At 44.7% G+C, this 25,894-nt stretch overlaps 1 protein-coding gene across 1 annotated transcript in view; it reads left to right on the forward strand.

Moving 5' to 3' along the window:
- Positions 1-6,142: 6,142 nt before the first annotated feature.
- The window catches only part of LOC115141045 (sterol regulatory element-binding protein cleavage-activating protein-like), a 28,203-nt gene continuing 8,451 nt past the window's right edge, over positions 6,143-25,894 (forward strand). The window contains 13 exon segments of the mRNA XM_029679623.2: positions 6,143-6,431; positions 10,120-10,314; positions 13,607-13,727; positions 13,975-14,132; positions 14,243-14,463; positions 17,248-17,526; positions 18,853-18,979; positions 19,736-19,848; positions 20,656-20,750; positions 20,916-21,014; positions 21,371-21,583; positions 22,060-22,454; positions 22,633-22,779. Coding sequence (XP_029535483.2) covers positions 6,364-6,431; positions 10,120-10,314; positions 13,607-13,727; positions 13,975-14,132; positions 14,243-14,463; positions 17,248-17,526; positions 18,853-18,979; positions 19,736-19,848; positions 20,656-20,750; positions 20,916-21,014; positions 21,371-21,583; positions 22,060-22,454; positions 22,633-22,779 — 2,231 coding nt within the window. The 5' untranslated portion in view covers positions 6,143-6,363.

Genomic DNA, 25,894 nt, shown 5'->3' on the forward strand with positions numbered 1-25,894 from the left:
TCCAGATCTGAAAGAGCATACACACTGAACAAAAATCTAAATGCAACATGTAAAGTGTTGGTTTCATGAGCTGAAATTAAAAATCCAGAAATGTTCCATATGTACACAATTCTCAAATGTTCTGCACAAATGTACTTACCTGTTAATGAGCATTTCTACTTTGCCAAGATGATCTATCCACCTGACAGTAATAAGTAATCATCAATGAGATGATTAAACAGCATGATCATTACACAGGTGCACATTGTGCGGGGAGTCGCTCTGGATAAGAGCGTCTGCTAAATGACTTAAATGTAAATGTAAATGTAAAATGCAAGTTTTGTCACCCAACACAATGCCAAAGATGTCTCAAGTTTTGAGGAAGCGTGTAATTGGTATCATGACAGCAGGAATGTCCACCAGAGCTGTTACCAGAGAATTTCATGTTAATTTCTCTGCCATAAGCAGAGAATTTCTGTTTTAGAGAATTTGGCAGTACATCCAATCGGCCTCAACCGCAGACCACATGTGGGCGAGTGGTTTGCTGATGTCAATGTGAACAGAGTGCCCCATGGTTGCGATGGGGTTATGGTATTGGTATCACCCATTGAGCATGTTTGGGATTCTCTGTATCAAGGTGTATAACAGCGTGTTCCAGTTCCCACCAATATCCAGCAACTTTGCACAGCCATTGAAGAGGAGTGGGACAACATTCCACAGGCCACAATCAACAGCCTGATCAACTTTATGAGAAGGAGATGTGCTGCATGAGGCAAATAAATGGTGGTTACACCGGATACTGACCAGTTTTCTGATCCACACCATAACTTTTTTTTAAAGGTGCGCTATATATACAAACTATGTGGCCACCCCTTAACATCACTGGATTTGGCTATTTCAGCCACACGCGTTTGGTGAAGGAGGAATAATGATCTAGGTCTCCTTAGTTCCAGTGAAGGGAAATCTTAACACTACAGCATACAATGACATTCTAAACGCTTATGTGCTTCCAACTGTGTGGTAACAGTTAGGGGAAGGCCCATTCCTATTTCAGCATGACAATGCCTCCGAGCATGATGCTAGGTCCATAAAGAAATGGTTGTTCGAGATCGGTGTGGAAGAACTTGACTGGCCCTCACAGAGCCCTGACCTCAACCCCATCGAACACATTTGGGATGAATTGGAATGCAGACTGCGGGCCAGACCTAATCGCTCAACATCAGTGCCCGACCTGACTAATGCTCTTGTGGCTGAATGGAAGCAAGTCCCCAGCTCCCCCCAGGAATGTTCCAACATCTAGTGGAAAGCATTCCCAGAAGAGTGGAGGCTGTTATAGCAGCAAAGGGGGAACCGACTCCATATTAATGCCCATGATATTGGAAAGAGATGTTTGACGAGCAGGTGTCCAGATACTTTGGTCATGTGAAATTCATAGATTAGGGTCCAATCCTTTTATTTAAATGAACTGTTTTCCTTATATGAACTATAACTTGGTAAAGTCTTTGAAATTGTTGCATGTAGCGTTTATATTTTTGTTCAGTGTGTATATATGTGTATGTATGTATGTATGTATATACAGTGGGGCAAAAAAGTATTTAGTCAGCCACCAATTGTGCAAGTTCTCCCACTTAAAAAGATGAGAGGCCTGTAATTTTCATCATAGGTACACTTCAACTATGACAGACAAAATGAGAAAAGAAATTCCAGAAAATCACATTGTAGGATTTTTAATGAATTTATTTGCAAATTATGGTGGAAAATAAGTTCTGAGAACGTTCTGCTGCCTGCAACATCCTCCAGCATGACCGGTTTGGCGGTGGGTCAGTCATGGTGTGGGGTGGCATTTCTTTGGGGGGCTGCACAGCCCTCCATGTGCTCGCCAGAGGTAGCCTGACTGCCATTAGGTACCGAGATGAGATCCTCAGACCCCTTGTGAGACCATATGCTGGTGCGTTTGGCCCTGGGTTCCTCCTAATGCAAGACAATGCTAGACCTCATGTGGCTGGAGTGTGTCAGCAGTTCCTGCAAGAGGAAGGCATTGATGCTATGGACTGGCCCGCCCGTTCCCTAGACCTGAATCCAATTGAGCACATCTGGGACATCATGTTGCACCACAGACTGTCCAGGAGTTGGCGGATGCTTTAGTCCAGGTCTGGGAGGAGATCCCTCAGGAGACCATCCGCCACCTTATCAGGGAGCATGCCCAGGCATTGTAGGGAGGTCATACAGGCACACACACTACTGAGCCTCATTTTGACTTGTTTTAAGGACAGAAGTTTACACACACTCAATTAGTATTTGCTAGCATTGCCTTTAAATTGTTTAACTTAAGTCAAACATTTTGGGTACTTCCACAAGCTTCCCACAATGAGTTGGGTGAATGTTAGCCCATTCCTCCTGACAGAGCTGGTGTAACTGAGTCAGGTTTGTAGGCCTCCTTGCTCGCACACGCTTTTTCAGTTCTGCCCACAAATTCTCTGTGTGATTGAGGTCTTGGCTTTGTGATGGCCGCTCCAATACCTTGACTTTGTTGTCCTTAAGCTATTTTGCCACAACTTTGGAAGTATGCTTGTCCATTTGGAAGACCCATTTGCGACCAAGCTTTAACCCTGACTGATGTCTTGAGATGTTGCTTCAATATCTCCACATCATTTTCCTGTTTCATGAAGCCGTCTATTTTGTGAAGTGCACCAATCCCTCCTGCAGCAAAGCCCCCCCACAACATGGCGCTGCCACCCCCGTGCTTCACGGTTGGGGTGGTGTTCTTAGGCTTGCAAGCCTCCCCCTTATTTACATTTACATTAAAGTCATTTAGCAGTCGCTCTTATCCAGAGCGACTTCCTCCAAACATAACGATGCTCAATATGGCCAAACAGTTCTATTTTTGTTTCATCAGACCAGAGGACATTTATCTAAAAAGTACGATCTTTATCCCCATGTGCAGTTGCAAACCGTAGTCTGTCTTTTTTTATGGCCGTTTTGGAGCAGTGGCTTCTTCCTTGCTGAGCGGCCTTTCAGGTTATGTCTCTGTAGGACTTGTTTTTACTGTGGATATTGATACTTTTGTACCTGTTTCCTCCAGCATCTTCACAAGGTCCTTTGCTGTTTTGGGATTGATTTGCACTTTTCGCACCGAAGTACATTCATCTCTAGGAGACAGAACGCGTCTCCTTCCTGAGCGGTATGACGGCTGCGTGGTCCCATGGTGTTTACACTTGTGTACTATAGTTTGTACAGATGAACGTGGTACCTTCAGGCGTTTGGAAATTGCTCCCAAGGATGAACCAGACTTTTTCTTTCTGAGGTCTTGGCTGATTTCTTATGATTTTACCATGATGTTAAGCAAAGAGGCACTGAGTTTGAAGGTAGGCCTTGAAATACATCCACAGGTACACCTCCAATTGACTCAAATGATGCCATGCCATAATTTTCTGGAATTTCCCAAGCTGTTTAAAGGCACACTAAGTTGACTGTATGTAAACTTCTGACCCACTGGAATTTTGAGACAGATATAAGCGAAATAATCTGTAAACAATTGTTTGAAAAATGAATTGTGCCATGCGCAAAGTAGATGTCCTAACCGACTTTCCAAAACTATAGTTTGTTAACCTCTCTGGGGTACAGAGGACGGTAGCGTCCCACCTAGTCAACAGCCAGTGAAACTGCAGGGCGCCAAATTCAAAACAACAGAAATCCCATAATTAAAATTCCTCAAACGTACATGTATTTTACACTTGTAGATACACTTCTTGTTAATCCCACCACAGTGTCCGATTTCAAAAAGGCTTTACAGCGAAAGCAAACCAAACGATTATGTTAGGTCAGAGCCAAGTCACAGAAAAACACATCCATATTTCCAGCCAAAGAGAGGAGTCACAAAAAGCAGAAATGTAGATAAAATTAATCACTAACCTTTGATGATCTTCATCAGATGACACTCATAGGACTTCATGTTACACAATACATGTATGTTTTGTTCGGTAAAGTTCATATTTATATCAAAAAATCTGAGTTTACATTGGCGCGTTATGTTCAGTAGTTCCAAAACTTCCGGTGATTTTGCAGAGAGCCACATCAATTTACAGAAATACTCATAATAAACATTGCTAAAAGATACAATTGTTATGCATGGAATTTTAGATCCACTCTCCTTAATGCAACCGCTGTGTCAGATTTCAAAAAAACTTTACGGAAAAAAGCACACCATGCAATAATCTGAGTACGGCGCTCAGAGACCAAAACAACCCGAACAGATATCCACCATGTTGTGTATTCAACAGAAGTCAGAAATAGTATTATAAATATTCACTTACCTTTGATGATCTTCATCAGAATGCACTCCCAGGAATCCCAGTTCCACGATAAATGTGTGTTTTGTTCGATATTTGTCCATCATTTATGTCCAAATACCTCTGATCACTAGGAGCAGACGAAAAGTCAAAAAGTTCCGTTACAGTCCGTAGAAACATGTCAAACGATGTATAGAATCAATCTTTAGGATGTTTTTAACATAAATCTTCAATAATGTTCCAACCGTGGAATTCCTATATCTGTAGAATTGCAATGGAACAGAGCTAACTATCACGTGAGTGCGCGAGACTGAGCTCGTGGCACTCTGCCAGACCTCTGACTCAATCCCCTCTCACCCCCCCCCCCACACTTCACAGTAGAAGCATCAAACAAGGTTCTAAAGACTGTTGACATCTAGTGGAAGCCTTAGGAAGTGCAATATGACCCCATAGACACTGTGTATTTGATAGGCCAAGAGTTGAAAAACTACAAACCTCAGATTTCCCACTTCCTGGTTGGATTTTTTCTCAGGTTTTTGCCTGCCATATGAGTTCTGTTATACTCACAGACATCATTCAAACAGTTTTAGAAACTTCAGTGTTTTCTATCCAAATCTACAAATTCTATGCATATTATAGCTTTTATGGCTGAGTAGCAGGCAGTTTAATTTGGGCACGCTTTTCATCCAAAATTCCCAATGCTGCCCCCTACCCTAGAGAAGTTAACAAGAAATTTGTGGAGTGGTTGAAAAACAAGTTTTAATGACTCCAAGCTAAGTGTATGTAAACTTCTGATTTCAACTGTGTGTATGTGTGTGTGTATACACAGTACTAGTAACACGTTTGGGGTGGACACCTACTCATTCAAGTGTTTTTCTTTCTTTCTTTATTTTACTATTTTCTACATTGTATAATAATAGTGAAGACATCCAAACTATTAAAAAACACATGGAATCATGAATTAACCAAAAAAGTGTTGAACAAATCCAAAATATATTTTATATTTCAGATTCTCCAAAGTAGCCACCCTTAGCCTTTGACAGCTATGCACACTCTTGGCATTATCTCAACCAGCTTCATGAGGTAGTCACCTGGAATGGAATGCGTTTAAATTAGCAGGTGTGCTTTGTTAAAAGTTCATTTGTGGAATTTCTTAATGCGTTTGAGCCAATCTGTTGTCTCTTGACAAGGTATGGTATACAGAAGAAAGCCCTATTTGGTAAAAGACTAAGGCCATATTATGGCAAGAACAGCTCAATTAAACAAAGAGAAACGACAGTCCATCATTACTTTAAGACATGAAGGTCAGTCAATATGGAAAATGTTAAAAACTTTTGAAAGTTTCTTCAAGTGTAGTCGCAAAGACAATCAAGCGCTATCTATTTTTATATTTTTATATCTTTGCTTAAAACTTGGTTAGTTGAAGTCAAACCATCTGCCGTCCAAATTCGAAACTCAAAGTCAAATATAGACTTATTGACACTCTGTGCACTTTCACATTTTTACACTTCTCACATTCATTCACCTACTGTATGTTTCATGCATGTTCAAGCCACACACGCCCACACATTCACGTTACATACAATTTTCTTTAAAAAAAAAGCTGATATTTAATTCAACTCAGTATGTGAATGTTAAGGAGTTTTTTTTTGTGCACAATACACATAGGCCCACTGATTTTTCTCATTTAAATGTTCATTGTGTCTCATCACTAAAGCCTTTGTGACGGGTCACTCAACGTTTTCATTGTAGTTTTTGGACCGGGTTTTTGCCATTTTCGATGACATAATAGTGGTTACTGATTGACTGGGCCAATTTGCTCCCTGTGTGTTTGTAAATGGGTGGCTGTAAATGAGTTGTCGCAATAAAGCCTGCAGGCATTAGTCCCAGCTGACATTGACTCAAGAATGGTCTGTACAGTTATGGTGCATTAGAGTTGAGGAGCAAGTGCTCAGTTCACTATGGGAGAAGGGATCTGAAATACAATCGTGCTGCTTCTCAATGCAGCCTAAAATCCCTGCATTTATGGTGCTACTTGCCAGGAGTCTTAGCTTTTTTACATTGGGTTTTAAGACCCTTTACACAGGTGTGGATCATGGCAATGGACTGTATAGGATCCAGCGATGCCTTCAAACTGGGGATTTTAGGAAGCATCGTTAGGAGGTAAGCATTTATTATTTATTATTCTTCAGGCACACTCTTCTTCCGAGCAGCATATGATGAAATCTTAAGCCTAGTCTTGTGTAACTCTGTTACCAATTCCTCCATGAGCTAACAAACATGTTTCTGAGAGAAGCGTGTGCAAAATTTTGGGAAAATGTAGCCTACCGGTACGCACCATTTAAATTATAATCGTATTTCCATTTCCTGGGAACTTGCAAGAGGTTGATAGTTTTGGGAGGCATTTTGGTCCCTGATGTTCTCGCAAAAGTGCTTTTGGAACATAATGACATGCTCTGTCTTGTCAGAAGCTGTATTGTGTGCTGTATGAGTGGTTAAGCAGGTAGGCCTACTGAAGGTAAACTGCTGCCCCCTCCCTGAGCTGGGCTACTGGAATCCATAGTGGCACATGTCTCAAGACTTGGCATCATAAAGTCTCTGTGGTATTGCTGGCTGGGTCAGTCGTTTTCTTTGTCTTAAAATGCCTTAGTCTGAGGTATGCACTGGCGACTGGGGCGGCAGGTCGCCTAGTGGTTAGAGCATTGGACTAGTAACCGGAAGGTTGCAAGATCGAATCTCCGAGCTGACAAGGTAAAAATCTGTCCTTCTGCCCCTGAACAAGGCAGTTACCCCACTGTTCCTAGGCTGTCATTGAAAATAAGAATTTGTTCTTAACTGACTTGCCTAGTTAAATAAAGGTAAAATTAAAATAAACTCACTGTCATGTGCAGACTGACTTGACTGCCTGCCTGACGTGTGTACAGACCTGTTAAGTCTTCCTCACCCGTGTAGCTGCAGGATGGAGAGACTAGGGAAAAAGAGGTAGAGAGGGTGGGGGCGTAGACCTGTGAGCCTCGTTGTGGCGTTTCCTATCCCGGATTAACTCACTGACGGAGATGTTGTTGAGCACCTGCCAACTTAGGCCTCGCTTTCCTGCACCACAACACCAGGGAAGGACTGAGGAGATGGACGCACAGGGCATAATGGGACCTACAGGCTAGATATCAGGTCAAAATGTAGAGCAACGTAGAAATGGGGTGAGTCACGGCACTCGAGGCCTCTGATTCAATTCAACCGTCGGTTTACCCTCTACCCATTTGTTGGTATGTGTGTGTGTTGCTGCCTGCTGTGTTTACTGTATATAGAGTATTTATAGTGGAAGATCAAGCCGCTCCAGAGGTAGGCTAAATTCCCCCAGGAATGTTTCCAGAGTACTCAGGGGGTAGAGCTGAGCCAGTCAGTCACACTTTGGCTGTGGTGCCTGAAATAGGGCTCTGTTGTTTTAAGCCAGGGATCTCCGTGAAACCTTTAAAATCCGGTGCTTTTGGAGGACTTAGGCCAAACAGGCACGAGAGAGCGTGAGAGGCAGCCAGACTTCCCCCTGAACAGGTACTGGGACAGAAAGGCACCTTTTCCGATTTAAAGAAAGGCAACTGGGACAGAGCTGAGTTTGTCTGGGATAATAACTACACTAGCTAGATAGATGCTGTGGCAGGGCTGAGTTTGTCTGGGATAGTAACTAGAGGTCGATCGATTATAATTTTTCAATGCCGATACCGATTATTGGAGGACCAAAAAACCTGATACCGATTAATCGGACGATTTAATTTTAACTTTTTTTAAATAATGACAATTACAACAACACTTATTTTAACTTAATATAATACATCAATAAAATCAATTTAGCCTCAAGTAGATAATGAAACATGTTCAATTTGGTTTAAATGCAGAAACAAAGTGTTGAAGAAGAAAGTAAAAGTGCAATATGTGCTATGTAAGAAAGCTAATGTTTCAGTTCCTTGCTCAGAACATGAGAACATATGAAAGCTGGTGGTTCCTTTTAACATGAGTCTTCAATATTCCCAGGTAAGAAGTTTTAGGTTGTAGTTATTGTAGGACTATTTCCCTCTATACCATTTGTATTTCATTAACATTTGACTATTGGATGTTCTTATAGGCACTTTAGTATTGCCAGTGTAACAGTATAGCTTCCGTCCCTCTCCTCGCTCCTCCCTGGGCTCGAACCAGCAACACAACGACAACAGCCACCACATCGAAGCAGCGTTACTCATGCAGAGCAAGGGAAACAACCACCCCAAGGCTCAGAGCGAGTGAAGTTTGAAACGCTATTAGCGTGCGCTAACTAGCCAGCCATTTCACTTCGGTCACACCAGCCTCATCTCGGGAGTTGATAGGTTTGAAGTCATAAACAGCGCAATGCTTGACGCACAACGAAGAGCTGCTGGCAAAACGCACGAAAGTGCTGTTTGAATGAATGTTTACGCGCCTGCTTCTGCCTACCACCGCTCAGTCAGATACTTCGATACTTGTATGCTTGTATGCTCAGTCAGATTATATGCAACACAGGACACGCTAGATAATATCTAGTAATATCATCAACCATGTGTAGTTAACTAGTGATTATGATTGATTGTTTTTTATAAGATAAGTTTAATGCTAGCTAGCAACTTTCCTTGGCTTACAGCATTTGCGTAACAGGCAGTCTCCTTGTGGAGTGCAACGAGAGAGAGGCAGGTCGTTATTGCGTTGGACTAGTTAACTGTAAGGTTGCAAGGTTGGATCCCCTGAGCTGACAAGGTGAAAATCTGTCTTTCTGCCCCTCAACGAGGCAGTTAGCCCACCGTTGCTAGGCCGTAATTGAAAATAAGAATGTGTTCTTAACTGACTTGCCTAGTTAAATAAAGATTAAATAAAGATGTAAAATAAAATCGGCGCCCAAAAATACCGATTTCCGATTGTTATGAAAACTTGAAATCGGCCCTAATTATTCAGCCATTCCGATTAATCGGTCGACCTCTAGTAACTACACTAGCTAGATTGATGCTGTGGCAGGGCTGAGTTTGTCTGGGATAGTAACTACACTAGCTAGATGCTGTGGCAGGGCTGAGTTTGTCTGGGATAATAACTACACTAGCTAGATAGATGCTGTGGCAGAGCTGATTTTGTCTGGGATAATAACTACCCTAGCTAGATACATGCTGTGGCAGGGCTGAGTTTGTCTGGGATAGTAACTAGACTAGCTAGATAGATGCTGTGGCAGGGCTGAGTTTGTCTGGGACAGTAACTCAACTAGCTAGATAGATGCTGTGGCAGGGCTGCATTTGTCTGAGGGTGGGGGGTAGAAGATACTGTGATGTAGCCTAGCCAATCTGGGAAGGTTGGCGCTAAATGGAGGTTGTACATGGGACGTACCGGTAAGACCAAATATCTTGTGGTGGTGTTAGGGATGGGAAATGTGGACGTGATATCTATGGTGTTTCTGATGGGACAGGGAGTTAGTGAGGGCTTCTCTTTGGTTTCTGCAGTGTGTGACCATATATAGGTTTGAGGTGTTTTGTGTAATAAATTGGTAATAAGGCAGACTCGTCCAAAGCAACATGAACACAGGCTACATTCAGCAGCAGCTGATTATGTGGTGAGTGCCGAGTATCCTCCAGGGTTGATGTCAATTCAAAATTAAGGCAGTCAATTCAGGAAGTAAACTGACATTCCAGGTCAATAATTTTAAAAAGGGCACCTATGTTCTATGCTTTAATTCAAAGCTTTTTCCATTTGTTAATTTTCAATTCAAATCACTTCCTGAATTGACTGCATTCCATTTGAATTGACCCCAACCATGGTATCTCTGAGTTTGTGTTAACCCACACCTCTCGTCTCTGTGGTTCCCTAGGTCCCTGGATGCCCCACGGCACTCCGTCCTCGTTCGCCCTCCCGATGGCCGGCAGCTGACCCCGCCCTCCAGGATGACGGTGAGAGAGCGGCTGCGAGAGAAGATCTCGGCGGCGTTTTACCGCCATGGGCTGCTTTGCGCTTCCTATCCGGTGCCCATCATCCTCTTCACCTCTGCCAGTATTCTCGCCTGCTGGTACGTCTGAGGAAGGGGAGTGTCTATGAGGGAAGCGGGTTCTGGGGATGGGCGTGTGCATCTTCAAGAGATTATATGTGAGAGTTCTTGTACTGGTTTCTCTGAACATGTTTTTGGCAGGTTTTGAAAGGATTGTATGTATTTTGTCTATCCACATGGGCAGAGGTGAGATGGTAGGTCAGTAAAATAGAAGAGAAGCAGATGGATGAACATAAAAAAATAAAAAAAGAGGTCAACAACAGAGGTGGGAGAAAAAGGAGCAGGCCCTGCAAAACCCAGTCAACTAAATGAAACTGCCATAGCCATACACATAAATCAGCACTCGGAACAGAACACACACTTTTCCACCTCAGAGTTCCACATTAGAGGTCAACCCCGTCACAGTTGAAAGGTCACAGATGAGAAGTCAGGACAGGATGGAACGAATACGGTACAGCATGGAACCGTGGAGGCAGCAGTGCACTGCCAAAAGCACGGCTGGCTGACGGCTGCACTGAGTGCAGGGAATTAAAGGGGTGGAAGCAGAGTTAAAAAGAGAGACACAGCAGAGGGCTGTGAGAAAGTGACCCCTGGAGAATAGGCCTATCTGTGTGTTCCTGGCCCTCCATCTGCCTCCCAGGAGGTGGGGGCTCCTGCTGCAAAACAAAAGCCCTTTGTGGCAGTACAGTGACCTTAGAGAGAGGGAGAGGGAGAGAGGGTGTAGTGTCCTCAAAGAGAAATCTGTATCCCGTGGCCTGACAGGCTGCCAAAGAACCAGGATGAAAGAGTGTTCAAGCACTTAGATACTGAGCAACACTGTCAGTCACGTCACTATTAAAAAAAACAAGCATTTCGCTACACCCGCAATAACATCTGCTAAATATGTGTATGTGACCAAAAATATTGTATTTATTGTACTATACTTTGGAACTATGCAAACTGCACATTTTGATGTGGTGCAGGTCAGGGATACTGAGTCAGTATTGACAGTGTTTAGTGTATAGAACACCCATAAACGTTTCAGTGTGTTCAGTCCTCACCTGAAAATCAATTTCCCAATGCCCTGTTGGAATCTTTAGTTAATTATTCAAGAGGTTTGAAATGCTTTTGCTCGTCTATGGAAGTGGGCTTCAACTTCGAAGGCAACAGAGCAAGGCCTATACCCTTCACAGTGGGGTAGTCTCCTCACGAGGGGTAATAAGATTTTAAGAGATTTTAACTGGTTATGGTTGGCGTCCTCCAAATTTGTACCTACATTCATCCCTTTGCTACAGTATTGCCAGGCTGTCGCCATCATTTCCAGTCGTGGTAAAGTGTACCCAATGGCCTAACAGAGACAGACAAATGCAGCACTGTCACTCTGGCTGTTTGTCTTAGCCTCAGTAGCCTCGTAGCTTTCCATGAATTTTGGAGGCGCCCTTGAACTTAATGCACTTGTTGGTTTTCTTCGTTTTTTTCCCTCATTTAAAATGAGTTTGTTCACAGGGCAAATGGGCCCTAGAAAGTGGTCATTTCTAGGAGAATGGTTGAGTGAAGACGATGACAACCTGGGATGAAAGGTTGTACTTACTTACTCTTGCATTAGGGTGGAATTAGTGAGCATTAGTAGACTCATGTTTTACAAACACACATTCATGAGTGGATATGGTATCGGCATACATATTAAACGCTAAACCCCTTCAATCCTTTTCTCATTAAGTGTGTGTGTTCGTTCCTGTGTCAGTGTGTGGGGCATGCAATTGTGCACGTGCGAGTGTATCGGTCTACTAAATCTTGTAAATCTCAGTGTGTTTCGTAAGAGCCAACCTCTTCCCAGGGAAACGGGTGGTCGGTCTCTAGTTAATGCTAAATCTGCCAACAGAGGAGGCAGTGGCACCGACTTATTTTTTTCACTTACACAGACATTCACACACTTGCACACTCAGGGATGCTTATATACACATACATGTATTATTATACTGAACAAAAATATAAACGCAACATGTAGTGTTGGTTTCATGTGTTAAAATAAAAGATCCCCGAAATTCTCTCAAATTTGGTGCACACATTTGTTTACATCCCTGTTAGTGAGCATTTTGCCTTTGCCAAGATAATCCATCCACCTAACAGGTGTGGTATATCAAGAAGCTAATTGACCGCACGATCATTACACAGGTGCACCTTGTGCTGGGGACAATAAAAAGCCACTCTAAAATATGCAGGTTTGTCACACAACAAAATACCACAGATGTTTTGAGGGAGCGTGCAATTAGCCTACACCTGTGGGATTGTCTGAGACCAGCCACCCAGACAGCTGATGAAACTGTGGGTTTGCACAACTGAAGAATTTCTGCACAAACTGTCAGAAACCATCTCAGGGAACGTGCTCGTCGTCCTCACCAAGGTCGTGACCTGACTGCAGTTCAGCATCGCAACCAACTTCAGTGGGCAAATGCTCACATTAGATGTGTGCTCTTCACGGATTAATCCTGGTTTCAACTGTACCAGCAGATGGCGTCGTGTGGGCGAGTGGTTTGCTATTGTGAACAGAATTCCCCATGGTGGCAGTGGGGTTATGGTATAGGCAGGCATAAGCTACAGACTATGAACACAATCACATTTTATCGATGGCGATTTGAATGCACAGAGATGCCGTGACATCATCCTGAGGCCCATTATTGTGCCATTCATCTGACGCAATCACCTAATTTTTCAGTATGATAATGCACAGCGCCATGTCGCAAAGATCTGTACACAATTCCTGGAAGCTGAAAATGTCCCAGTTCTTCCATGACCTGCATACTCTCCAGATATGTCACCCATTGAGCATGTTTGGGATGCTCTGGAACGATGTGTACGACAGCTTGTACCAGTTCCCGCCAATATCCAGCAACTTTGCAACAACTTGATCAACTCTATGCTAAAGAGATGTCTTGCTACATGAGGCAAATAATGGTCACACCAGATACTGATTTGTTTTCTGATCCACGCCCCTACCGTTTCTTTTAAGGTATCTGTGACCAACAGATGCATATCTGTATTCCCAGTCATGTGAAATCCATAGATTAGGGCCTAATGAATTTTTTTTAATTGACTGATTTCCTTATTTGAACTGTAACTCAGTAAAATCTTTGAAATTGTTGCATGTTGCGTTTATTTTTGTTCAGTGTACGTTTAACTGTAAGGAAATTATCATTTTGGTAGAGGGTGTGTATTTTAGTGCTGGGATAATAATTCACAATACTCAAGCCTGTAACTAATATTCAGACCACACTGTCACTTATTCTCCACTCCCATGTTCTCCCAAGTCATCGCTCTCTCCCCCCTCTCTCAGTTACCCCCTGCTGCGGCTGCCTCTGCCGGGGACCGGGCCGGTGGAGTTCACCACACGGGTCCGAGATTATACCGTCCCTTCCCATGAGCCCCAGGGAGACCTCGGCGAGCGGCCTGACTGGGTAAGACTCATGGTCAAAAGATCACCCCACTTACAGTACCCACATGGCTTGACTGTTTACATGGTACATTTGTAATATCATGATCTTTAAAAAATAAACCTAACACCACTAAGTACCATTTGGTACCAGGTAGTTACCAATTGCATTGAGTGTTTGAAATACCAGCTGAAAAAGGGACTGTAAAATAACAAACTCATCCGCTTCTCTGTCATGTTTTTCAAAACCCTCTATGGCTCTGTTCCTCCAGTATCGGGGTCCTCCGGTGGCCTACATCCAGCAGGTCCTGGTGAAGGCAGCTGTGTCTCCCTGGGACAGTACGCTGGTCCCTGTGGACGTGTTCCGCTCCCCACTGGGCCGCGTATTCAGCCTGCTGGAGGAGATCCGCAACCATGTACACAACGACGGGTATGGGAAACTACACACGCACATCCGATGTCTCTCCCCCACCTCAAGCTTTCTCTACCGTTTTAAAATGCACCTTGACTTGACCGGACTTACCTTTCGTCTCTTTGCAGTTCTGGGGTCAGGAGCCTGGAGGCGCTCTGCCTGCAGGTGACGGACCTGTTGCCGGGGTTACGGCGTATGCAGACAGTGCTTCCGGAGCACGGTTGTCTGCTGGTCTCCCCCGGCAACTACTGGCAGAACCAGCGGGAGCTGTTTGACTCTGACCCCGACCTGCTGAAGACCGTCCACCAGCACGAACCCAAAGGACTGCACACCTCCGCCACACTGAGAGGTAGAGAGGGGAGGAAGGGCCGGGAGGGGTGAGGTAAATGGAGGGCAGAGCAAAGGAATCATCCTTTTGTATCCCTTTGGCTAATGCTCATTGATCCCCAACCAGAGCGTGTGAGCAGAGCCACTCATCACTAATGGAGTGGTGCTTGCGCTCCATGTAGTTTCCACTAAAGACCCGCGCCAAATTCGCTCCATTCATTAAAATCACAATTGAACCAACACCCGTCTATTTTTGTGACTACCTGGATCTACAAATCAAATCAAATAGTTTTTGTCACATGCGCTGAATACAACAGATTACAGTGAAATGCTTACTTATAAGCCCTTAACCAACAATGCAGTTTTAAGAAAAATAAATGTTGACAAATAATTAAAGAGCAACAATAAAATAACAGTAGCGAGGCTATATTTGACCTATTTGTATTTTATTTAACCTTTTTATTTAACTAGGCAAGTCAGTCAAGAACAAATTCTTATTTACAGTGATGGCCTATATACATGGGGTACCGGTACAGAGTCAATGTGCGGGGGCACAGGTTAGTCGAGGTAATTGGGGTAATATGTACATGTAGGTAGAGGTAAAGTGACTATGCATAGATAATAAACAGAGAGTAGGAACAGCGTAAAGGTGGTAGTGGTGGGGGGTTCAAAGCAAAAAGTCTGGGTAGCCATTTGACTTGGGGGTAGCAGCTGTTAAGAAGCCTTTTGGACCAAGACTTGGCACTCCGGTACTGCTTGCCGTGAGGTAGCAGAGAGAACAGTCTATGACTAGGGTGGCTGGAGTCTTTGGCAATTTTTAGGGCCTTCCTCTGACACCGCCTGGTATAGAGGTCCTGGATGGCAGGAAGCTTGGCCCCAGTGATGTACTGGACCATATGCACTACCCTCTGTAGTGCCTTGTGGTCGGAGGCCGAGCAGTTGACATACCAGGCGGTGATGCAACCAGTCAGAATGCTCTCGATGGTGCAGCTGTATAACGTTTTGAGGATCTGAGGACCCATGACAGATCTTTTCAGTCTCCAAAGGGGAATAGGGGTTGTCGTGCCCTCTTCACGACTGTCTTGGTGTGTTTGGATCATGATAATTGGACATCAAGGAACTTTAATCGCTCAACCTGCTCCACTAGAGCCCCGTCTTGTAGTTCACGATCATCTCCTTTGTCTTGATCACGTTGAGGGAGAGGTTGTTATCCTGGCACCACACTGCCAGGTCTCTGACCTCCTCCCTATAGACAGTCTCATCGTTGTAGGTGATCAGGCCTACATCTGTCGTCTGCAAACTTATTGATGGTGTTGGAGTCGTGCCTGGCCATGCAGTCATGGGTGAACAGGGAGTAAGTACAGGAGGGGACTGAGCACGCATCCCTGAGGGGCCCTCGTGTTGATGATCAGCATGGATCAGATGTGTGGTTACCTACCCTCACCACCTGGGGGCGGCCCGTCAGGAAGTCCAGGATCCAGTTGCAGAGGAAGGTGTTTAGTCCCAGGCTCCTCAGCTTAGTGATGAGCTTTGGGGGCACTATGGTGTACTAATTGTTTTTTAAGTGTTGAAACCAAACCACATGGATTTGACTGAAAGCTGTTTGAATAAACATGTGAAGATGAATGTAAGAAGTGAACATCATTCCAAATAAGCTACATGTCATATTAAACAGCATATAAACACTCTAAACAGGTCAGGAGCCAGACATGGAGCCTATGAAGGAACTAATTATTTAGGCTATTATTTCAATTATTTCAAGGCTGCAGCCTACAAAGAAATACATTGTGAAGCATTTGTGAATGCAACCCCAGGCTGGTAGGAACATAGTGCTCAGCATTTAAACAACATTTAGTTGTATTAAATCATTGTAGTCTATAAATGTGGCATTTAGGCTGTGACTTACTTAGAATTAAATGCAAACGAAATGAAAAATGCCTTATTAGTCTGTCTACAGTGCCTTTTAATAAATGTTTTGAATACACGCCAGTCTGTGGCTTCAGGCTCATGCGATGGTGCCTGGAGAGCGAGCCAGCAGCGGAGAATATCCTCTCCACACTTGCAAAGCAACTGGGGAAGCTAAACACCCCTTTGGCCACTCTTGCCAGGCTGAGCTGAGATGTAGAGTTGTTTTAAAAATGTTCTATAGGTAGGCCTAAAGGTTTTTAGGCAAATTAACCCAATCAAAACAGAAAGCTCCTTGAAAGTGGGAATGTACCAGGCCTGTTGGGCCAAAATATTTGTGGCCTAATTTATCTCTATTAAGGGATCAGATTTTTTTGTTTATAAATACTTTGCTACAATGACACAGTTAGTTATTTACAAACCTTGTTCCTTTCTTTTAGCATATGGATGTAGTATACGGTCATGCTTTCGGGATACGCATCTTTTCAGATTCCACAATGATTCTCTAGTTGTAGACACTACATCAACAAACTCCTTCTCTTGCTCTTCATCTTTGTAAGTCAACTTGATTTTGCACCTGTGTGTTTTATCAGTTTCTTTATAAAAAAATATTTAGTGAACTCCGTGGCTGTAGCTAAAGCATGGGGCTATAGCAGCACACAAGTAGACTACAAATGCATGCTGGGATGGACATGCCCTGAGCTCCTGAAGTGAGCGCTACTTTTTTGGAGCGGGCAAGATGGCTGACGCTCCAGCCTTTTGGGAATCTCGCTCCGTGTTCCAGTCAAATTGGGCACGCTCCTCACTGCTCACATATTCTGGCCCCAACTAATGTCAGGCAGACTGGTAATGCTGATATTGTTCAATGCTAAGTGTGTGTGTGTGTGTGTGTGTGTGTTAGACCTGCTGTTTGGCGTCCCGGTGAAACACACAGGGGTGAGTCTGTACAGCAGGAAGAGGGTGGTCACCTACACCATCACCATGGTCCTGGGCAGCTACGACGCCAGGTTCCTGTCTAGCCTGCGGGCACGTCTCCGCCAGCTGCACCCCTCGGTGAACTGCAGCCTACGCGAGGACCACATGGTGCACGTGCACTTCAAGGAGGAGATAGGCATGGCCGAGCTCATCCCCCTGGTCACCACCTACATCATACTTTTCGCCTACATCTACTTCTCCACACGTAAGTCTCTGACTGGAGTCTGGGCGCCACGGGGGCATCTCAATAGTCTAAAGAGCTTCCCTTCATCTGCACTGATCTGAAAGAGTTGGCTTAGTTTCATTTAGTTAAAGATGCATCCTTCTTTCCATCCATTCTTCCTTGAAGTAATGTGTCCCATTACTAAAGCTGGGGGGGGGGGGGGGGGGGGGTTGGTTTCAAAAGAAATGCTGAAGTCGGATGTCTTGCTTTGTGGGCGTCTCGTTTTCACTGGGATATTCTTCCCAGGTGCCCAGTCAAGGCCACAGAGCCAAGGTCCAGATTAGTGTGTGTGTGTGTGTGACTGAGTCCTAGCCAAGGCTGGTCCTGTCTCGTCCAGGGATAATCTCCTACACAGGAACACTGTAGTCCACCATAATAATCTACCATGATAAGACTCACCAATGTGTGCCAACACAAACAATATGCTGGCATGCACACACATACACACCACATGCAATATGTACAGTGCACAAACCTCATTTCAACTAAAAGCTGCATAAACTCTCATACTGAGAGACATTCTTCTTTGTAGTGTGGGTGTTAGACAGAGTCCTATGTTAACTCTTTCCTCCCAGTGTATGTAGACTCTATGTTAACTCTTTCCTCCCAGTGTATGTAGACTCTATGTTAACTCTTTCCTCCCAGTGTATGTAGACTCTGTCTATGTTAACTCTTTCCTCCCAGTGTGTGTAGCCTCTGTCTATACTAACTCTTTCCTCCCAGTGTGTGTAGACTCTGTCTATGTTAACTATTTCCTCCCAGTGTGTGTAGACTCTATGTTAACTATTTCCTCCCAGTGTGTGTAGACTCTGTCTATGCTAACTCTTTCCTCCCAGTGTGTGTAGACTCTGTCTATGCTAACTATTTCCTCCCAGTGTGTGTAGACTCTATGTTAACTATTTCCTCCCAGTGTGTGTAGACTCTGTCTATGCTAACTCTTTCCTCCCAGTGTGTGTAAACTCTGTCTATGTTAACTCTTTCCTCCCAGTGTGTGTAGACTCTGTCTATGTTAACTCTTTCCTCCCAGTGTGTGTAAACTCTGTCTATGTTAACTATTTCCTCCCAGTGTGTGTAAACTCTGTCTATGTTAACTATTTCCTCCCAGTGTGTGTAAACTCTGTCTATGTTAACTATTTCCTCCCAGTGTGTGTAGACTCTGTCTATGCTAACTCTTTCCTCCCAGTGTGTGTAAACTCTGTCTATGCTAACTCTTTCCTCCCAGTGTGTGTAAACTATGTCTATGCTAACTCTTTCCTCCCAGTGTGTGTAAACTCTGTCTATGCTAACTCTACTTCTTCCTCTCTCCAGGTAAGATTGACATGGTGAAGTCAAAATGGGGCTTGGCGCTGGCTGCCGTGGTAACAGTGCTCAGCTCTCTGCTTATGTCTGTGGGGCTCTGCACCCTGTTCGGCCTGACGCCCACACTCAATGGAGGGTAAGAAACACACACACACACTCTACATATATCCTAAAAGCCCCTGACCCTCTCCTGCTCATTGATCTGTATGGACTACTGTGGGACTGCAGACATTAATGTACAGTGAGTGACAGGGGACTGTGTTACCAAGGGCAACAGATGTGGACTCAAAGGGGAGGAGGGATTCTTAAGAGGGCGGGGATAGATATTGATGTGGCGTACCTGGCCAATCACACCCAGCTTATTGGAATGTAGAGGATGGCGTGACCATCTCACACCATCCAAATCTCACCAACCATCAATCAAGATTCCAGGGTCCACACGCACACAGACCTACATACCCACTGTCGTGCATATTGACACAATGGCCACACTATAAAGCCTGTTGAAGTAATAACACGTGTGTTTGGTCTTTATCTTCTGTGGCGTAGTTTTGTTACGTACTGACCTCCAACCCTTATCTTCACGTGTAATGATAGCATATCTCTGGTTTGTCTGTCTTCAATCGTCCCTTCTCTCTTTCATCATCTGTACTCTTGTCTACTAAATATCCCCTTTTCTATTTTTAACCTGTTTTTTATTTGTGCGACAATTTGACGACTATCAAATTGAAAAACCTGACCTCTCTCCCACCCTAACATCCAAACTTGCATCTATCACCTGATCCACGAATAAGCGCTCTGAGAGCACTGGTTACTCAAATGAGATTATGAAGTATTATTCACAACAGCTTTGTAATCATGTTGTCTCTGCTTGTGTCTCTCTCTCTGTCAGTGAGATCTTCCCATATCTGGTGGTGGTGATAGGGCTGGAGAACGTCCTGGTTCTCACCAAGTCTGTGGTGTCCACCCCTGTTGACCTGGAGGTCAAACTACGCATCGCTCAGGGTAAGAGTGTGTGTGGGCTGGTTCTTCTATCCTTGTGGGGACCTACAATCCCCAAAAGTCCCCACGAGGATGGTAAAAGCAAGGCAAATTCTCCCTTGTAGGGACATTTCCCATGAGGACAAAGGCTATTTTAAGGTTAGAATTAGTGCAAGGGGGCCTCCTGAGAGGCGCAGCGGTTTAACCTCTCTAGGCTAGATGGGACGGACATCCAGTGAAAGTGCAGGGTGCCAAATTCAAACTACAGAATTGTAAATGTTTAACATTCTTGAAAATACACATGCAATATGTCAAAATAAAGCTTAACTAGAAAAACCTAGAAAAACTACAATTTCCGGGGCATTTTTCGACCCATGCACCCGGCCTGTCACAAGCGACACCTTGTGACGGGCCGGGTGCATGCACGCCGACTTCGGTCGCCAGCTGTTTGCCGTGTCCTCCGACACATTGGTGCGGCTAGCTTCCGGGTTAAACGAGCAGTGTGTCAAGAAGCAGTGCGGATTGGCAGGGTCGTGTTTCGGGGGACGCATGGCTCTCGACCTTCTCTCCCGAGTCCGTACGGGAGTTGTAGCGATGAGACAAGACTTTAACTACCAATTGGATATCACAAACTTGGGGAGAAAAAGGGGTAAAAAAGTACCATGAAATAATAATTTGTGTAAAAGGAGTTATGGTTTAGGGTTATGGTAAGTTTTAGGGATAGGGAAAATAGGATTTGATTTTAGATCCCCACGAGGATATAAGAACAAAATGTGTGTGTGCGTGAAATCCAAGCATTTGTTAATGTGGTATTGTGTTGTCCCTCTCCAGGCCTTAGTAATGAGAGCTGGTCTATCATGAAGAACATGGCCACAGAGCTGTGCATAATCCTCATAGGATATTTCACCCTGGTGCCTGCTATCCAGGTAACACACACACACACACATCTATCACACACTGGCGTATGAACACAGGTCGACGCACACTTTCATTCACATAGACAGAGTAGATCGTACTGCCACAGAACATGCACACACACACTTCTACTGTGCATGTTATGAGCGGCCTGATGTTTATTTCTGTGTTTCCAGGAGTTCTGTCTCTTTGCTGTGGTGGGACTGGTGTCTGACTTCTTCCTTCAGATGTTTTTCTTCACTACAGTTCTTTCCATTGACATCCGACGCATGGAGGTGAACACACACACACACACACACACACACTGTCAACAGTGCTTTCCTTAGTAATTTACAGCATGGAGGTGAGGTCATAGACACACACACACACACACACACACATTTGCCATGTGATGGCGAGGTCTCTTGATCCATGAGTCATTTCCTCAGTCTATATAGTGCTCAGTAAAATATTGACAGTCTTTCTTTATCCACCTTTGTTCCTCTTATCCACCTTGTTCCTCTGTTACAGTCATAGATATATGCATACTCTAACACTAATCCATACACATGTACCATACACATGTACTCTCATACATGTTACACTCTCCCACATACCCGCGCACCCTAAAACTGTCCTCTCACACACACAGTTGGCCGATCTGAACCGCCGTCTACCGGCCGAGGCGGGGATGCCCCCTCCCAAACCGGGCCCCCTGCGCCCTCGGGAGGCGCCTCCTCCCCCACGGCCCTCGCCCTACACCATCACCCTGCAGACGCCCGCCTTCAGGAACCTGCGTCTGCCCAAGAGGCTCCGTGTGGTCTACTTCCTGGCCCGCACACGTCTGGCCCAGCGCTTCATCATGGTGAGACTGGCTAGAGGCACTTCCTGAAAAGACAGTTTAAGTTAGGGTTGCACGATTATTTTGCTAAATGCACAGGCTTTTCAGAAATTAGGATTGGAAGATTCCTGATTTTTCCTGCTTATTCCCATCTGATTCCGGGAATCTTCCCAACTGGATTTTCTGGGAATTTGGGGAAAGTTACCGGAATCTTCCGACCCCAGTTTCACATAGTCCAGTGTTAACAAATGCTTATGTGAAAGGAGGGTGAGTTAGCACTGGGCTAAGAACATGCAGTGTGAAAAAGCCTTGAGGGTGATTGTCTCAAGGCCTTTTCACAGAGAGTCTGCCTGTTGGGCCGTCGTGTCTGTGTGTGTTACCTTCTGTCTCGCCTGTCAGTATTTGTCTGTCTCTGTATGACTGTGTGAACGTTTTCAGTACTTCCTTGAAGTAGTTCTCTGTATGCATTGACATGTCCCTCTATCCCTGTATTGTTGTAGGTGGGTACAGTGATCTGGATTGGCATCCTGGCCTACACGGACCCCGCTGGCCTCCGTACCTACCTGGCAGCCCAGGTGTCTGAACAGAGCCCCCTGGGGGAGGGCGGGGCCGGGGGTCTGCCCCCCCACCTGGGAGTAGCCTCGGTCTTCCCTGGACCAGGAGGGGACCCCGCCAGCACCCTCAGTGTCCTCCCTGCCCCCGCTGAACCCACCCCACTTCCAGAGAACCAGTCCCAGGGTCACCACGGGGCTCCCAGGGAAGGAGTACCCCACCAGGCCCCACCCCTGGTGCCCCAGATCAGCTGGGGGGCGGAGGATGAGGAGGGCTGGAGGAGGCTGTCTTTCAGACACTGGCCCTCGCTCTTCAGCTACTATAATATTACTCTGGCCAAGAGGTAGGTCAGGGGAGTTGGAATGAGTTACTGTGTGTGTTTATTGGGTGTGAGTGTATGTGCATAGTGTTTGTGCCACTGTTGACCCTACTTACCATGCTTTTGGGTTATGGAAGGGAAGAAAGGTCGAATTCATTGATTAATGTAGGAAATGTAATTTTGTTACCTTTCTGTCACACAGATACATCAGCATCCTGCCTGTCATTCCCGTCACGCTTCACCTGAGCCCCCGGGAGGCCATCGAGACGCGTCACCCCCAGGACACACGCCACCCCCCGCCGCCCAGCCTCAAAACTAACGACCTACCCGCAGACCTCACGCTCTACAAGTCAGTACTGACACACTCTCACACATCAACCTCCATTTCCAACGCCTTCAAACTACAGTTGACTAACATTCCCCCTACTACAATCCATGCACTTCATGTTTTTCACACACACACACACACACACACACACACACACACACACACCCATGCACAGTGCACACCACTTCAAAGTCCATGCTAATGCTCCTGTGCAGGCGAAAGATCAATGTTATAGTGAACGATTATGGTGTCAAGGCCAAGAGATTCAGTGATAATCCACACAGTCCAAACCCACATCTCATACAGAATATGTTTGCATTATAGGGTTGCAAAATTCCGAAAAACTTTCAATAAATTCAATGGTTTTCCCCAAATCCTGGTTGGAAGAATCTCAGAATCAGGAAGGAGTAAGCAGGAAATCCAGAACTGTCCAACCAGGATTTGCAACGCTAGTCCCACACCTCTCTTTTCTTCCTCTTTCTAACCTTGTAAACGAAACACAGCCAAACAGTCCGTCACTGTGTCAATGGTTATCTCAAAAACGGTAGGAAGAAAGAGAAAATCGTTTTTTCTCTTATCTCTATTGTTGAGTTGACTGGATATTGGGCGAGGTTCGTTTTGCATCAGTGCCCCCACCCATCTGGCGCACAGGGCCATGCAAAATGAACCCCCTCACTGACTCACAGACTTTGTTCCTGTCTACCGTCTCATCTGATTGGCTGTCAGGTTACTCGTAAGATGTCCGTGGGTTGACGATGTCATGGTGGAGTGGATGATGTTTGGTGTGGTTTTGGGACTGAGTGAAACAGTCTCTCAACTGTTGTTTTCCCGAGTTCTATTTTGTTGGTAGTAGGGGGCAAAGGTTCCTCAAAGCAACAGGCAGTACTGCCAATGTTAATGGTTCTATTAGAACAAACAGAATTGGACAGAGGGGGTGCTGTGTTGCTTAAGACCACCAGTGTTTTTCCTGCAGTATACTACGTCCTTGACCAATAGCATATTAAAATGGATCCAACATTGGAACTGTGTCCACTGTGATGTGTAACGCCAGGGAGGTTTTTCATTTGAAGTGGAAGGTTTGAATCATATTCATCAGGTCATGGTCATCTGTGAAACCCAGATCAGTGTTCACGGTTCATATCTGAGATAAAGGCCACAGTGGTGAAGTTCATCTCTGGAACACAGGCCAGGCACAGATGGAGATTTATCTATTAGAATATTTAGGTCAAGTCAAGGAGGAGGGGCCTGGATGGTTCTCCCAGAATAAAGTAGAATCTTTCGTATCTCTATGGTTGTCCAATCAAGGACAGAATCATTTGAAACTCTTGCTTCTATTTTATTTAACCTTTATTTAACTAGGCAAGTCAGTTAAGAACAAATTCTTATTTACAATGACGGCCTACCAAAAGGCAAAAGGCCTCCTGCGGGACGGGGGCCCGGGATTAAAAATATAAATATAGGACAAAACACATATCACAACAAGAGACACACAACACTACATAAAGAGAGACCTAAGACAACATCATAACAGCAAAACATGACAACACAGCATGGTAGCAACACAGCATGACAACAACATGGTAGCAGCACAAAAACATGGTACAAACATTATTGGGCAAAGTCAACAGCACAAAGGTCAAGAATACATCATACAAAGCAGCCACAGCTGTCATGATTGAGTCTTTGAATGAAGAGATTGAGATAAAACTGTCCAGCTTGAGTGTTTGTTGCAGCTTGTTCCCGTCGCTAGCAGGAGCGACCCAGGATGTGTGTGCTTTGGGGACCTTTAACAGAATGTGACTGGCAGAACGGGTGTTGTATGTGGAGAATGAGGGCTGCAGTAGATATCTCAGATAGGGAGAGTGAGGCCTAAGAGGGTTTTATAAATAAGCATCAACCAGTGGGTCTTGCAATGGATAGACAGAGATGACCAGTTTACAGAAGAGTATAGAGTGCAGTGATGTGTCCTATAAGGAGCATTGGTGGCAAATCTGATGGCTGAATGGTAAAGAACATCTAGCCGCTCGAGAGCACCCTTACCTGCTGATCTATAAATTATGTCTCCGTAATTTAGCATGGGTAGGATGGTCATCTGAATCAAGGTTAGTTTGGCATCTAGGGTGAAAGAGGAGCGATTACGATAGAGGAAACCAAGTCTAGATTTAACTTTAGCCTACAGCTTTGATGTGTGCTGAAAGAAGGACAGTGCACCGTCTAGCCATACTCCTAAGTACTTGTATGAGGTGACTACCTCAAGCTCTAAACCCTCAGAGGTAGTAATCACACCTGTGGGGAGAATGTCCTTCAACCCCTGTGGGTAGAGAAAGCTTGTTAGACACTAAGAAAGCTTTGTTGTAGAGCATTTAACACAAAATTGAGGGAGGGGCCAGCTGAGTGTAAGACTGTATCATCTGCATGTAAATGGATGAGAGAGCTTCCTACTGCCTGAGCTATGTTGTTGATGTAAATTGAGAAGAGCGTGGGCCTAGGATTGAGCCTTGGGGCACTCCCTTGGTGACAGGCAGTGGCTGAGACAGCAGATGTTCTGACTTTATACACTGCACTCTTTGAGAGAGGTAGTTAGCAAACCAGGCCAAAGACCCCTCAGAGACACCAATACTCCTTAGCCGGCCCACAAGAATGGAATGGTCTACCGTATCAAAAGCTTTGGCCAAGTCAATAAAAATAGCAGCACACTATTTCTTAGAATCAAGGGCAATGGTGACAACATTGAGGACCTTTAAGGTTGCAGTGACACATCCATAACCTGAGCGGGAACCAGATTGCATACTAGAGATAATAATATAGCTATCAAGAAAGCCAGTCAGTTGATTATTGACAAGGGCAAAATAGAAATAGGCCTATAACAGTTAGGATCAGCTTGATCTCCCCTTTAAATAAAGGATGAACTGTGGCTGCCTTCCAAGCAGTGGGAACCTCTCCAGAAAGGTGAGACTGGTTAAAAATGTTGGAGATAGGCTTTGCGATGATAGGGGCAGCATCCTTAACAATACCACTGAAAATTAAATAAAAATAATAAGTTCCAACAGAGGGGATCAATCTGATTCTATACCATTTTACAAAGACCAATTCATGAAGGAAGGCTTGCTCATTAAAGTTTTTTAGCATCTATGAC

Source organism: Oncorhynchus nerka, linkage group LG14, assembly GCF_034236695.1.
Source record: "Oncorhynchus nerka isolate Pitt River linkage group LG14, Oner_Uvic_2.0, whole genome shotgun sequence".
In the NCBI taxonomy this organism is placed as follows: domain Eukaryota; kingdom Metazoa; phylum Chordata; class Actinopteri; order Salmoniformes; family Salmonidae; genus Oncorhynchus; species Oncorhynchus nerka.